Here is a 13637-nt window from a genome sequence, read left to right on the forward strand (position 1 = left end):
CCCTTGGCACACCCCCAGGACCATGAGGAGAAAGTGTTTCAGAGGGACTGCTGTACTGATCGCTCCTGGCAGGGAACAGATACCGCTGCAATCATAAAATACGACTTTAGTTTTCCTTAGGATTTCCTTAGGATTTGGGGTGGGTTCTTAAATGACCCTTCATAGGTTTCCTATTTAGGAAGTCCATGTGATGAATTCAGAAATTAAAATTACTTCACACTAGAATTAGAATTTTATGGTATCTGGGGAACATGATTCTTGTTTAGCCTGTAAGTTATATTTTATTATTTGTAGATTTGGGCCATAAAATTTAACCTGTAGGAACAAACTGTTTAAAACTTTAATTTAGTAAACAAGGTGGAAGATTTTTTTAAATTAATTTTCTTCTGCAATAATGCAAGAGGAAGGGGGAAGAGCGTGGGTGATCTTCTTTCTTATTACAGTTCGCCCACTGAGCCGCGAGATCACAATGAGCCAGGCATATCAGAACATGTGTGCTGGTATGTTCAAGGTAAGTTGTTGAAACGAAGTTCTTTTTGCTTTTTAACTATACTGCTGTTATATGGTTTACTTAAAATGGACTGCTTTCTGTAACTTTTTTTCTGGGTTCTAATTTCAACTTTGGTTTTTATTGACTATTTGCTTAAAATTACCTTTTTTCAAAGTCTAGTTTTCATTAATTTGTTTACCAAATATTTGAAGACATGTTGCATGACAAATACCTTGTACTGAGTACACTGCAGGATACCAAGTCTAACCTGATATGATCTTGTCTCCAGTACCTAGTTAATGACAGGCCAGGTGGCATATGTGTAAAACAGGTAGTAAGAAAGGGTAAGAGTTTCCTTCTGATTGATGATCAAGAAAGGTTTCTTGGAAGAGATGGGGTTTGGATTTTTTTAGGAGTATATTAGGAAGGGTGTGGGCTCCACAATGAATGGCTTAAACAAAAGTGGGCGTTTCCAAGGAGATATAGTGATTCCTAACTCTTAAATTATACTTGGCAATTCAAGAAATGATTTATAATAAAATACATAGAACACAGACTCCTATTTGAAAAACAGGACCTGTGCTTTTCTTATAAAAATTATGTGCTACTTGTTTCTTCAGAAGCTTTTACTTGAAGGTTTCAAAGCTATTGTAAAGTATGGAAAAATAATGTGCATGTGGTATAATTACACGGGGAAAACTATTAACATAATTAAACACTAGACCTTGAAAACTTTGTATAAAAGATGGCACATAACATAAAAGTGAATACTAAAGCCAGTTTTTCTCTTCCTGTTTCTGAGCCTTGTTTTGGCTGTATGTAAACAGCTGTTTGTTTTCTGTTCTGAATTAATGAGGATGTTCACTTTTTCATATTGAATCATCTTTTTTTCTCATTCTTTTTCCCTTTAGACCATGGTAGCATTTGACATGGATGGCAAAGTACGAAAACCGAAGTTTGAGCTTGATAGTGAACAAGTTCGGTATGAGCACAGATTTGCTCCATTCAACAGTGTAATGACACCACCACCAGTGCACTATCTGCAGTTCAAGGTGAAGCTGCTCGTTAAAATAATTGTAAAATATAAAATAGTCTTTAGATCTTCTTAGAGATGTTTGTACCTAGCCACTTTGTTAAAATAGTTAAATCAAAACTATTGTTGGACCAGTGGGACAAGGTAATAAAATAGCCATTTAAATAGTGTGAAATTATTTAGCTTTTTTTAAAATGTGTTTGTTATGTTGTCATTTAAGTATGAGAATAATATGAGATAATATATGAAGGTTGAGAATTTAGTGTTTCAGAGGAAAAAATGGGGACATGCTGAATGTTTTCTTCAGTTTTATGTATGAATGGATAGTCCTTGTAGACTTCTTTAAAAAGGTGTTTTATAGTTGTTCATATTAAACATGTTTTAAATAATAGTATTTCCCCCTTTTTAGGAAATGTCTGACCTCAATAAATACAGCCCTCCTCCTCAGTCTCCAGAACTGTATGTGGCAGCTAGTAAGCACTTTCAGCAGGCAAAAATGATATTGGAAAATATCCCAAACCCAGACCATGAGGTAAGCCTGCAGTCACAGTAATTCTAGAAGAAAAGCTTGGCAGGAAGTACATATATTACTACTGGGTGACAGTTTAATTATAAAAATGAACTTTATAGTATTAATAAATGAAGCCTGTCAGTGTTTCTGGCACAAAATTTCAAATGGCTTTGCTAATGTAACCTTGTCAGACTTTTATTTGATGAAAGAGATGATATAAATACCTCCTTTATAAATTTAGAAATCAATGCAAAAATAGGTTAAGATTTAGAACCATGACGTACAAAGAATAGAAATAAGATCCGATTGATCCACAGCTCAGAAATATTAACATTTAAATTTTTTACTTCAATCTATAGTTTACTATATTAAAATACAATTATATAAATCTTAAGTCTGAGAAATGATCTGATCATTTATCACAGGAAGTAAAAACCACCTTATTCACTTGACCATTAAAAATGAAGGCAATTTTTTTTTGGATGACTTTATTTTGAGATAGCATTTTACAGAGCTTAAAACTTACAGAGCAAAATAAAATATTAAGTTTCAGGCTTTCATTTTCACAATTTGCTGTATACCTAATTTTATTGAAATGCATTTATTCTGTAAATGAGAGTTACCTATAACACACAGACCATTTGGGGGAGTGGATCTTGGTACAGCCTCCATGGAAGGGTAGATTAGCAGTATCTGTCAGAAATTACAAATGCCCGGCAATTCTGCTTCTTAGGATTTTTCTTATAGATACATGTGCACATGTGGGAAATGAGGGAAGTGATGAATATACAAGAGTATTCACTGCAGCAGGATTTCTGATAGAAAAAGTGAAGAAACTTTAGTGTTCATCAACAGGGGACTGTTAAATGTAATTTATCATGCAATGGAATACTGTGCAGCCTTTAGAAGGACAAGGAAGGCATTTATGTATTGAAATGGAATGTTTTTCAGGATACAGAAGTTTGAAAAACAAGGTACTAAACAGTGTGTATAGTTTTTTGCCATTTCAATCAAAAGGAGTATTATATAACATATTTCTAGAAAAATATGGAAGAACAGTTGTTTGCTTCTTGGGAGGGGAGCTGAGTGCCTTGGGAAACAGGGATAGGAGAGAGATGACTTATCATCTATGACCATGTAATAAATAAAAATTTTAAAAGGGGGAAATATAAAAATTAGAGGAAGTTACCTATAATAAAGGGAATATTTCTTTTAGTGGACTTCATTCATTCATTCAGCAAATGTTTGTTGAGTGCCGACTATGCCTCCAGCACCATGGTAGATTCCAGCAGTGAAACAGAAGACAGAAATCCCAGCCCTCCTCAGGGTTAGGGAGAGTGGTGGGTGCAGACAGTAATTAAATAAGTAAAAATAAAATAGTCTACTAGAAGATTGTAAGTATTACAAAGAAAAATCAAGCTGGGAAGGGGGATAGTTATTGCTGCGAGAGATAGAGAGGTAAAGGGGATTAGGCGTTTTAAATAACATGGCCTTTGAGCAAATCCTGGAAGGTGAAGTAGGTCACGTGAACATCTGGGGATGGAGCGGAGCCCTCTAGGCAGTGAGGTCTGGATGTGTAAAGGTGCCAAGGCAGGAGTGTGCCCGGAGTGTTGGAAGAACAGCTAAGGGGTGAGCTGTTCGAGGGTTTTGAGCAAAGTGACCAGATCTATGTTGTAAACTATCATTCTGGCCACTTTACTGAAAATAGACTGTGGTGGGGCCAAGGGTGGAAGCATGGGAGCCGCTTAGAAGGCCACGTAGTAACCCAGGTGAGAGTTGGTGGCGACAGTGCAAGTGATCAGAAGTGATCGCGTTCTTTATGTATTTTAAGGTCAAGCCAACAGGGTTCATTGATGGATTAGATGTTGGGTGAAAGAAATAGGCGTGAAAGATGACTTGAAGGATTTTGGCTTGAGCAGCTGGATGGATTGAGTCATGAGGCGAAGAGTGCAGATGGAGCAAGAACTGGTGGGGAGGCAGGTTGGGAAGGTTGGAGCTCAGTTTTGGACATGCCTGTTGGACATCCAAATGGAACTGTCATGTAGGCGGCAGATGTGTGATCTGGAGATGAGGACGAGTGGTGCCTGAACTTACGGTCATGTGTTTTCCGGAGAGAGGTCAGCAAGAAAGTGACAGTGGGAAAGCTTTTCCTTCAAATTGTATTATTACTCCCATCTAAAAGAGAAATGCAGTATTCCATTCCATTGTCATTCATGTGTTCAGGAAGGCTTTTAAACAAGTGGTAGTCAGAAAAAATAGTAGTTAACACTTAAAGGATACTACCTGCCAGGGCTGGTTCTCAGCTCAAAATATATATGAACTCATTTAATCCCCACAACAAATCCTTGTGGGGTAAAATTATCTCCATTTTTTACAGTTGAAGAAACTGAGGAACAGAGAGGTTAGAGAACTTGCCAGAGGTTTCATAGCTAGCAAGTGGCAAAGCTGCAATTTGAAAAGCAGACAGCTAACTCCACAGTCCATGCCCCAAACACTACAGTGCTTCCTAGGCAGGACTTTGCAGGCCAACGTTCTTCTCTTTTAATGAGAGCAAAATACAATAAATAGCTCTTTCAAGTTTTCAGAGTTGACTAAAATAGAATTCTGTGTTACTAAAAGACGATATTTTTTCATTGTTTTAAATTGCCTTTATTTAATAAAATAACACTTATATTGTGCAAAGTTCCTATTAGTATCTATAATATAAAGACATTTTTGACTATGAATTTTATGTTTTGATATCAATAATGTTGCTCATTGTTTAGGTCAACAGAATTTTAAAGGTTGCCAAACCCAACTTTGTGGTTATGAAGTTACTGGCAGGAGGACACAAAAAGGAATCTAAGGTAAGTACATTGTGGGGAAAAGAAATGGTCCCCAATTATGGTAAAACTTCATTTTTTTTCAATAAGATGTATAAATATTACAAAAAGTTTCTTAAGGACTCATAAAAATCATCCTAAGAGAGCTTCAGCAGCAGAAAGTAAATTAACTAGTATTTTGCCCTGAGACATGGATTTTGTTAACTTGAAATTTCAAGTCTGCCTTTTCATTCCCCTCTCTGACCTGGCGTAAAAAAGAAAATATGTATGAATACATTTATGGGAGAGGGAGGTATTTAAAAAGTCATCTGCCTTTAAAAAAGTGAATTCCTTCAATAATTTTCAGTGGCTCAGGAGATGGAAGATTGCATAAGCTTCCTTGGTAGTGTTGTTATATCATCAGTGGTACATAAACACAGAAGTTCTGTGTTGTGTTGGAAGCCACCTGCGAGGCAGTTTTGGTGGCATTTGCCCATTCTGTGTGCCTGTTTGTTTACTGCTGTTCCATCTTCCCTCCTGCCCTGCTTTACCAGTGACTCTCATCTATCACTGTTCAGTACCATCAGTGACTCCGCTGACTCACGACTTTTCCTGTCATTTAAGTCCATTTTCCTTTGTTAATTAGTCCCTGAAGATAGAAAACATGGCCACAGCATGTTTTCTAGTGACCTTCATAAACCCAGAGATAAGCTAATTTTTTTTCCTTTCAGGTTAGTTCCTAACTTAATGTTGTTGTCATTAAACGAGTTTTTTTAATCTCTTATGCTGCCTTGTCTTTAAAAATACAAGAAACTCTAAAATAAAGTGTCTTTGTTTACCGTCTGAATATTTGTTAGAAATACATTAATTGACTCTGATTTTCTTTACAGGTTCCTCCTGAATTTGATTTCTCTGCTCACAAATATTTTCCTGTTGTGAAACTTGTTTGAGACTGAAAGGTGATCATAAAAGGGTAAAATCTACTTTCAGATTCTACTCTTAGAGGATCCATCCATCCAGTCTTATTACATAACATGAAGTGAAATGGATTTCTTAGATAACAACCCATTATAAGGAATACTTTTCATTCATTTGACAGCCTTATATGACGTGAATGAAAACTGCTGTTTTAAAGTGGTTTATTATGTCCATGGAAGAAACTGGTCTTGTGGAATGCATTGATGAACGTTATATGGTTTTATTACAGATTTAATCATAAATCATTTTTTATGAATGATTGAGTGAAAATAGTGTTTGTAAAGGTTAATAAATTTCTTGACAAAAATGCACTACTGAAGATGAAAAACAATAGTACTTTGTTGGTACATGTTTAGAACAGAAGGTGTGTAGTCTTTAACTTTTGAGTAATTCAAACAAATCATCCAAAAGAAGTGTCAAATCAAGGGATTTATTAAACATTTGTATGGGATTTTGGAGGGGACCTCTAAGCTTCACGTATACAGGGAAGCTAAATTACATGGGGATTGTGATTTTATGTGTCATGACATCTTAAATCACACACCTGTAAGAATATAGATGTTTTAATAAAACATCCTGTAACTGTTACTTTGGCACTTTTAACAAATTAAGGTTTAGGACAAGCCCCTTAGAAGTACTCAGCACTTTTAGTTATAATTTAAATAGTTGATTGTTTCAATCTTCCCAACTGTAGTATAAATTTGAGAAAAGGGACTTCATCTTTCCAGAACCTGCTCACTCACTAATAGAATGTGGATTTTCTACTTAAGATGTAAAAGACATCCTAATGGCATTACGCCATTCCTGGGGAAAACAAGGCCACTAACGCAATAGGTAGGCGACCTTTAGTAGGAGAAACACTTGCTGGTGACAAAACTGGAAGTTACAAGCACAGAGGAATTTGGAGGTGGCAAGTTGGAGTCTGGTGGCCTTGCCCCTAAACAGTGTGCTTCAGCTGAAGAATTTGGTTCATTTGTCTGATATTTGCAAATCAGTCTAAGCACAAGTTGGTATATCAAATACTTCCAAATCAGCAGAGGAGAGAACCAGAACTCAGAACTGGTTGATTTTACTATAAGGAACCATAAAATAAAACTTTGGATGACTGAATATTTTTGTCATCCTACAGCTGCCAAAGGTATTTTACAAATTTACTTTTGAAGAACTGTAAGGACCTATCTGAGATATTGAACTAGTCCACCTATGCATTCATTTACATTCTAAGACTTTTTTCTGTACTCCTTTGCTAATACTGCCTTCCATTCCTTCCATTTAAAAAGAGAATGTATCTGCTCTTGCAGGATCGTGTTATTTATTATACAACTAAATTACTAAACTACTGCAAAGATACAGATGCAGTACATGCAACCTCCTGTTTACAATTCAAACATTAAGCCAAGCTTAAAGGAAAGGGTGGTGTGGTCACAGCTAGAATAACGTGGATGAGCCCATTTCAAAAAATAAGAGCAAGATTGTCCTTTCTAGGAAAAAAAACTGGCTTCTGGTTAAGGTTACAGAACTACTCTTTTAATGATATTAAGATGTTTAATGTCAGCGGCTTTTTTGGAGAGTGAGTTAAAACATTTAGGTGAACCCTTAAATACTGTGTTTCCCCAAATATAAGATCTATCCCGAAAATAAGCCCCAGTTAAGATCTCAGCCAGACGGACGCATTCAGTATGTTATGACACTGTTCCATAGAAGACATGACTGTATTTGAATAAATGTAGATTGTTGTACATGAAAAAATAAGACATCCCCTGAAAATAAGCCCTAATGGAGCAAAAATTAATATAAGACCCGGTCTTATTTTCGGAGAAACACGGTATGAGCATACTCATTGAGTTCTGGAGAAAGGCAGACATGGTACATCACCCTGGATGTTCCATTACCGTCATTTCACTGCAGCTTTGAGAGAGACATAGTAAAAAGAAAACTAACATCAGGAACTCCTTCACTGACTCTGGCTTACCTCTGAAGGCTAAGTAGGCTTTCATCCTAATTCCCATGTGTCTAACATTCATTCAAAAGGCATTCATTCATCTGAATCTGTTTATAAAGGTTCTAAAGGCAAACTTCAGTTATATGGAAAATTAGGTTATCTAGGACCACATCTCTGATAAATCACAATCATTTATTTGGACTTACAGTCAGATGTTTACCAAGCACCCATCACAGTACTTGACTCTGTAGGGATATAAAGTTGTAGAAGCAAGATATGGTCTATATTATCAACTCAGGACAAGGTGACTTTATTCTAAGGAGTAAGGATATAAAACAAGCAATTGTCTCAACTGCGAGGGCAGTGGTTTGTAAAACTCATTATCTGAAGGTTTACATATAGCTTAAAGATGAGAATATTTAAAGTCACTTAACTTCCCAGAGATGCACACCAGCAAAGTTGAAAAGCCTTTTGGTTTTGGGGGGTTTTTGTTAAATGCATAGGAAGATACTGACTTTGAGTAGTCATTCAGTGTATTTGTTACCAGAATTTTACAAACCAGTTTTTAAACAGTGGCTTAGTACATTTTAAGAAAGTGTTGCCCTCTGAACTAAGGAATAGCACACAAATAAGCAAACATTTAAATAATACACAATTCAAATGACGACTTTCCCAACTTTCTGACACTAAGGAACACTTAAAGTCTAAACTAATCATGTAGAAAAAAATTAATGTAATCCAATTAATGGAACCTCTTTATTTTAAATTTACATATTTCATTTCAAAGACAAGTGTTAGAAGTTGTTCAGTACCCTATACACTATCATTATTTATAATTAATAATCTTTTAGGCAAAAACACAGTGGGAGTAGACCGATCCCCTGGACTTTAAAGGACCCTGAATTCACAATTTTCTTCCACGATTCTAGGTTCTACTATGAATGGATAACCAGCTATTACCAATTAAAACAAAACAATCATGCTAGTCATCAACCTAGTTATTTAATGTAGCATACTGACTTAACAGGCAATGCTTTATTTCTCAAGTTTCATCATACAAAAACACATACATTAAGTATGCTATGATTAGATTACTGGGATAATCTAGTCCCAGGTTGCTGAGGGAACCTTCACTGCAATCTTATCTGCAGGAGAAAAAATCGAATGACTCATCACTCCTGTCTATACACCATTTGAGAGTACAGAGGAAGTGAATTAAATAGCATTTATACCTATTAAAAATTGGGATAACTGCTGATTGAAATTTGGATGGCACCAAAAACCACCAAGGTCAAGCAAGGGTTTGATATCTACTTGGTGCTTATTACACAGGATTTTGTTTTATTAAACAGCCATGATACCTCTAAATTGTTGCCTCGGAATGGGTACCTGTGATCCCAAAGGAAGTCAGTGGTAATAAGCATGACTGCCTGGAGAAATAGCTCAAAGTACACACCTCCTGAACGACTGGCCTTTTGATGCCTCTGCAAATAAAGATGAAATCATCATGGTTATTTTTTATTTATATTGATATCCCATCTCACTCCACAGTTTAAAAGATGGTTCCTCAGGGATCAAATAGGGGTGAAGGGAAAACTGAAAGCAGTTTTAAAAGCTAAACAAAGCGTATTTCATTCTCAGCAACTCTATGCACACTGATTAAACAAACGTGAGATGAACAGAGGCTTTATTTGAGAAAACAAGAAAGATTATCACCCCTAAGACTCAGAGGGAGGTTGGGCAAGGACTTAGATTAAATCTCACAAAGCTACTTTTACTTCAAAGTGGCCTTTTCTAGGTGGAAAAGTTTAATCTTAGTGATTGGGTAAAAGGATAGCACATGTGAAGATCATTCAAGTTGTATCTGAACCTGAATGCAAACCCGGTCCTGTGAGCACTGACGGCCAGAGCACGGCAGGTCCACACCGGTGTGCGGCCAAGCTGAAGTTCCATACTTCTCTGGGCCCCCTTTTCCTCTCTGGAAATGAGGGGGTTCTACCAAATGACCTGAGGAGCCTGCATCGCAAACCCTGTAACTCCAAATACATTTTAGTAAGCAGCACCACCCACTTACCCTTTGGAGAGTCTTACTGAAAGTCATCAGTGGGCCTGCCAGTCATTTGTAAGTGGCAAGGGCCTATTTACCTGAAATGTTAAGAACCAACTCAAATCACACCTACTGTCACTTATCGATGTAAAGTATGATCCGTCATTTTCAAATTAACATTAACTTTTCATTTTTAAATCAGTTTTGATATTTACCACAAGCTAAATATGTAAACTATGATAAAAACACTGTTGCCATTTCTCTTGCCTTTCTAAACTTCCCAGATTGTAACACTAATCCGTCAACATCAACTTTCTCTTTTCCTCTAGTGAAGCAGCCAGTTTGTCCACAACAAGCCCCACCGTGCTCTGCTGCGGGCACCCAGGGACACCTCCTCTGGCCCCCACTGTGTCAAGTCTGATACACTCGTGGCTTTTTTTGGTAATAGGGACTTATTACAGAAGATTTTGCTCTGCACACACATATTAGCAAAGAAAGTATAGATCACAAGTGTTCAAATTACAAGTCATGTAACATTAATGAGAAGGGCTATTGTACAAGTAGTCTTTTTAAAAACTCTCCCACAAAACACTTTTGTATTTAGACTCGTTTAAAACTCCTGCTAGAGTGTCAGAACCAGAGGTGAGCACACAAGAGCATAAACCAATAATCCTTCGGTGCTGACCAGGCAGAATAGAAATAACAGGTTGGTACCTTCACTTGCCACGGCATCTGGAGAAGAAAGTGACTCCAGAAGGAACCCAGAAAAAAGGGAGTTCTCTAAGTACAGTGGAGCGCTCCTTTGGGTTAGAAGATGGCTTTTAAAGTTAGATTCCACATTAAGAAGTGTTACTGTCACTATACTTGAAGAAGAACTATTTTTGGTGCTGATCTTCTCATGAAATACCTATTAGCCAACAAATTTTAGTATCTTTAATACAGATGCTTCAAAAGTAACCCCCCAAAATGTCTAAAAGATAATCTCATTTTCCTACATAAAGTACATACTAAAATTCCCCAATAATCATCCTTAGATGAAAATTCTACTTAGTACATTTCACAGTATTCAGTCTTTCGTGATCTATTTTGTAGTGAGCTCTGTTCAATCCTGACACGAGGTATGTGATTCCAGTTTGATTCAGAGTGTGTGATTCCTCTTTTCACGCTCATCAAGTAAATGTATCATGTCTCTTCTCTGATTTTCAGCATTAAAAACTAAAAAAAAAAACATAATATTCCAGTATTAAACATTTTGAGAAAACAGCCCAGGCAGGTCCCATTTGACATAATTATCTAGAAACGGTCATAAAGAGGACTTTATCTCCCATAGCAACATTATAATGGGAAATTTCATTCCTGACCAAGGATGAGATAGCAAGAGACAATATTAATGACCAACAAGGTGCCATGAAACAAAGCTAAAACATCTGATACCTCCCTAATTGTCTGAAACAGTGAAATAATGTCCTATGTCCTATGAAAGGGGTAATAAAAAATGTACTCAGATACTATCCCAGTCCTCATGAGCCGTGTGACTCGCTGAGTGCATACATCCTCAACAGTAAGCACGCTGCCTCCTGAGAGCCACGTGCAGCTCTGGCCAGCTCTTGTTACTCCAAAGAGCTTCCTCTACAGAGCGGAAGTTGATTGTGGCTTCCACCATCCTTACTCTATCCTTGGACACAGATGACATAAAAAGACACGTCACAGGTAAGACCTCTAATCATACCTGATTTACAACTATTGCACGTTAGGTGGTGAACAATTTTATTAAATGACTGCCTTAGATTATGTCTTTTAAAGTTCTCTTAATAAAGTTGGAGCTAATGCCTTTTTCTTTTGTCCCTGGAGCAAGCAGGGTCTTAAACTATTTCAATGACATAATCTTTAAATGATGTTGATGACATCTCTTCAACTTAAAACTCTTAAAGGAGCTGACAGAGCATTTATCCTACTTGTCTACCTCCTCCCTTTTTTAGAGCCTTGCACAAGGTCATATCCTTAGAAGGACACCTGGGTGTGGGGGTGAAAGATCACAAGCCTTCACTGCAAAGCCAAACATTTAGGACACTAGGCTCATTTAAAAGTATGGTAAAGCGATGGAAGACGGTAACCACGTTAGAAAACATGCTATTCAAGAATTGAGGTGCTATACAAATGAGTGGAGTCCATAAAGAACAGAAAGATGGATAATATTTGCTTAAAATTCTGACACTAATGTGTTAATCTTCTACATTTACAAAAATATTACCTAAATAGTTTGAAAATAATTTCAAAACGAAGGACTTTCATTTCTAGAAACCCCAAACTCTGCCAAATGTAGTAGCTGACATGCTAGATGAGATATGATAGATGTATTTTAAGAATGCACTGTTGGGGGTGTCTGGTTGGCTCAGGTGGTTACAGCGCAGTGCTCATAACACTCAGGTCGCCGGTTCGATTCCGACATGGGCCAGTGAGCTGCGCCCTCCACAACTAAAGTGAAAACGACGACTTGACTTGGAGCTGATGGGTCCTGGAAAAACACACTCTTTCCCAATATTCCCCAATAAAATTTTTTTTAAAAAAGAAAAGAATGTACTGTTGAATCAAACCCAAACTGAGGGACTTTCTACCAAATAACTGGCCAGAACACTTAAAAATATCAGTCATACATAAGACAAATGGCTCCAGGATAAAGGACACTAAAAGGCATGACAATAAACGCAGTGTACAATCCTGGATTAGGTCCTGGACCAGGAAAGGGGTGTTGGTTGGACAAGTCACTAAATTTGAGTAACATCTATAGATAATTGTATCAATATTAATTTCTTCATTTGGATCATTGTACTGTGGTCACATAAGATGTTCACATTTGAGGAACCTGGATAAAGGGTATATGGAAAGTTACTGTTTTTTCTTTAAATTATTTTAAAATGAAAAGTTTAAAAAACTTTTAATAAAACATGAAGAAAAATGCATTGCCTATAATGGCAATAAAAGAAGGTATCTGTGAGGCCAAAAATGCACTGCAAGTACCAGCTCCTGCAGGAAATGAGGAGCAAAGCCAGCTCCTGCCCTGAGAACTTCTGCTGAAGCCTGAAGACACGGGGCTTCTCCCTTCAGTTACAAAAGGTGCAGGGGGACAAAACTAAAGACTGGGGCTCCAATCCAGGTGGAGAGTAATGAAGGGGACCCCTACATAAAGCAGAAACACCAAAGGCTCATGTCCTTGGTTTAAAGGTAAGTAATGGGAAATAAACCTGCAATGGAAATGGGACAGCAAGAAAGCCTAGTGTGTAGATTGGGGGGGGAGGGGGGGAGTCTTAACCACATGAGACGACAGCCCTTGAGAAAGAAAATTGGCCTCATTCCTAGTGCCATACATTTGACATAAATCAAGAGATAGAAATGCAAAATATGAAAGAAGATTCTGGAAAGACGGTGGCAACAGTAGCACAGTTTTTGAATCTCAGAGCCCCTACATAAAGCAACTGAATTAAAACTCAAAAACTATAGACATTTACAACAAGACTAGGTGACAAGGAATCCTGCAAACCCCATACAAGCAGTTAAACTACGGGCAGTGACCTGTAGGACAGCATCTGGAAAAAAAACAGAGGGAAGCAATGGAGCATCTGATGGACCTGAGAACTGCAGAACCACAAGCAACCAACAGATTTGCACCCAAAGTACCTGGGCCAGTGGGCGAACTGCAGCTGGAAGTGGGAGAGTTTCTGCTACTTCCACAGCAGGTGACCAAGGGGCCACGGTGAGGACGGGGGGGTGGCTGGATGCTGAGCCCCATGAAATACAGGAGGGGCATTATTACTGTGGGGAGGGAGGGTGCTGGGAA

General features: G+C 37.5%; 2 protein-coding genes across 6 annotated transcripts in view; one reads left to right on the forward strand and one right to left on the reverse strand.

The window, feature by feature from the left end:
* The window catches only part of NAA35 (N-alpha-acetyltransferase 35, NatC auxiliary subunit), a 57695-nt gene extending 47516 nt beyond the window's left edge, over positions 1 to 10179 (forward strand). For 3 of the 5 annotated variants that reach the window (XM_033123357.1, XM_033123358.1, XM_033123359.1), the window contains exons 19-22: positions 444 to 511; positions 1402 to 1542; positions 1933 to 2055; positions 4800 to 5104. In XM_033123357.1, the coding sequence (XP_032979248.1) occupies positions 444 to 511; positions 1402 to 1542; positions 1933 to 2055; positions 4800 to 4985 (518 nt within the window). In that variant the 3' untranslated portion in view covers positions 4986 to 5104. Of the gene's footprint in view, positions 1 to 443; positions 512 to 1401; positions 1543 to 1932; positions 2056 to 4799; positions 5105 to 5725 lie in introns of those variants that run through there. The other 2 variants (XM_033123360.1, XM_033123361.1) reach the window with 2 other exon arrangements.
* Positions 10180 to 10659: 480 nt separating this feature from the next.
* The window catches only part of GOLM1 (golgi membrane protein 1), a 41309-nt gene continuing 38331 nt past the window's right edge, over positions 10660 to 13637 (reverse strand). The window contains exon 10 of the mRNA XM_033123365.1: positions 10660 to 11017. Coding sequence (XP_032979256.1) covers positions 10941 to 11017 — 77 coding nt within the window. The 3' untranslated portion in view covers positions 10660 to 10940. The remainder of the gene's footprint in view (positions 11018 to 13637) is intronic.

This window comes from Rhinolophus ferrumequinum, chromosome 12 (genome assembly GCF_004115265.2).
Source record: "Rhinolophus ferrumequinum isolate MPI-CBG mRhiFer1 chromosome 12, mRhiFer1_v1.p, whole genome shotgun sequence".
Taxonomy (NCBI): domain Eukaryota; kingdom Metazoa; phylum Chordata; class Mammalia; order Chiroptera; family Rhinolophidae; genus Rhinolophus; species Rhinolophus ferrumequinum.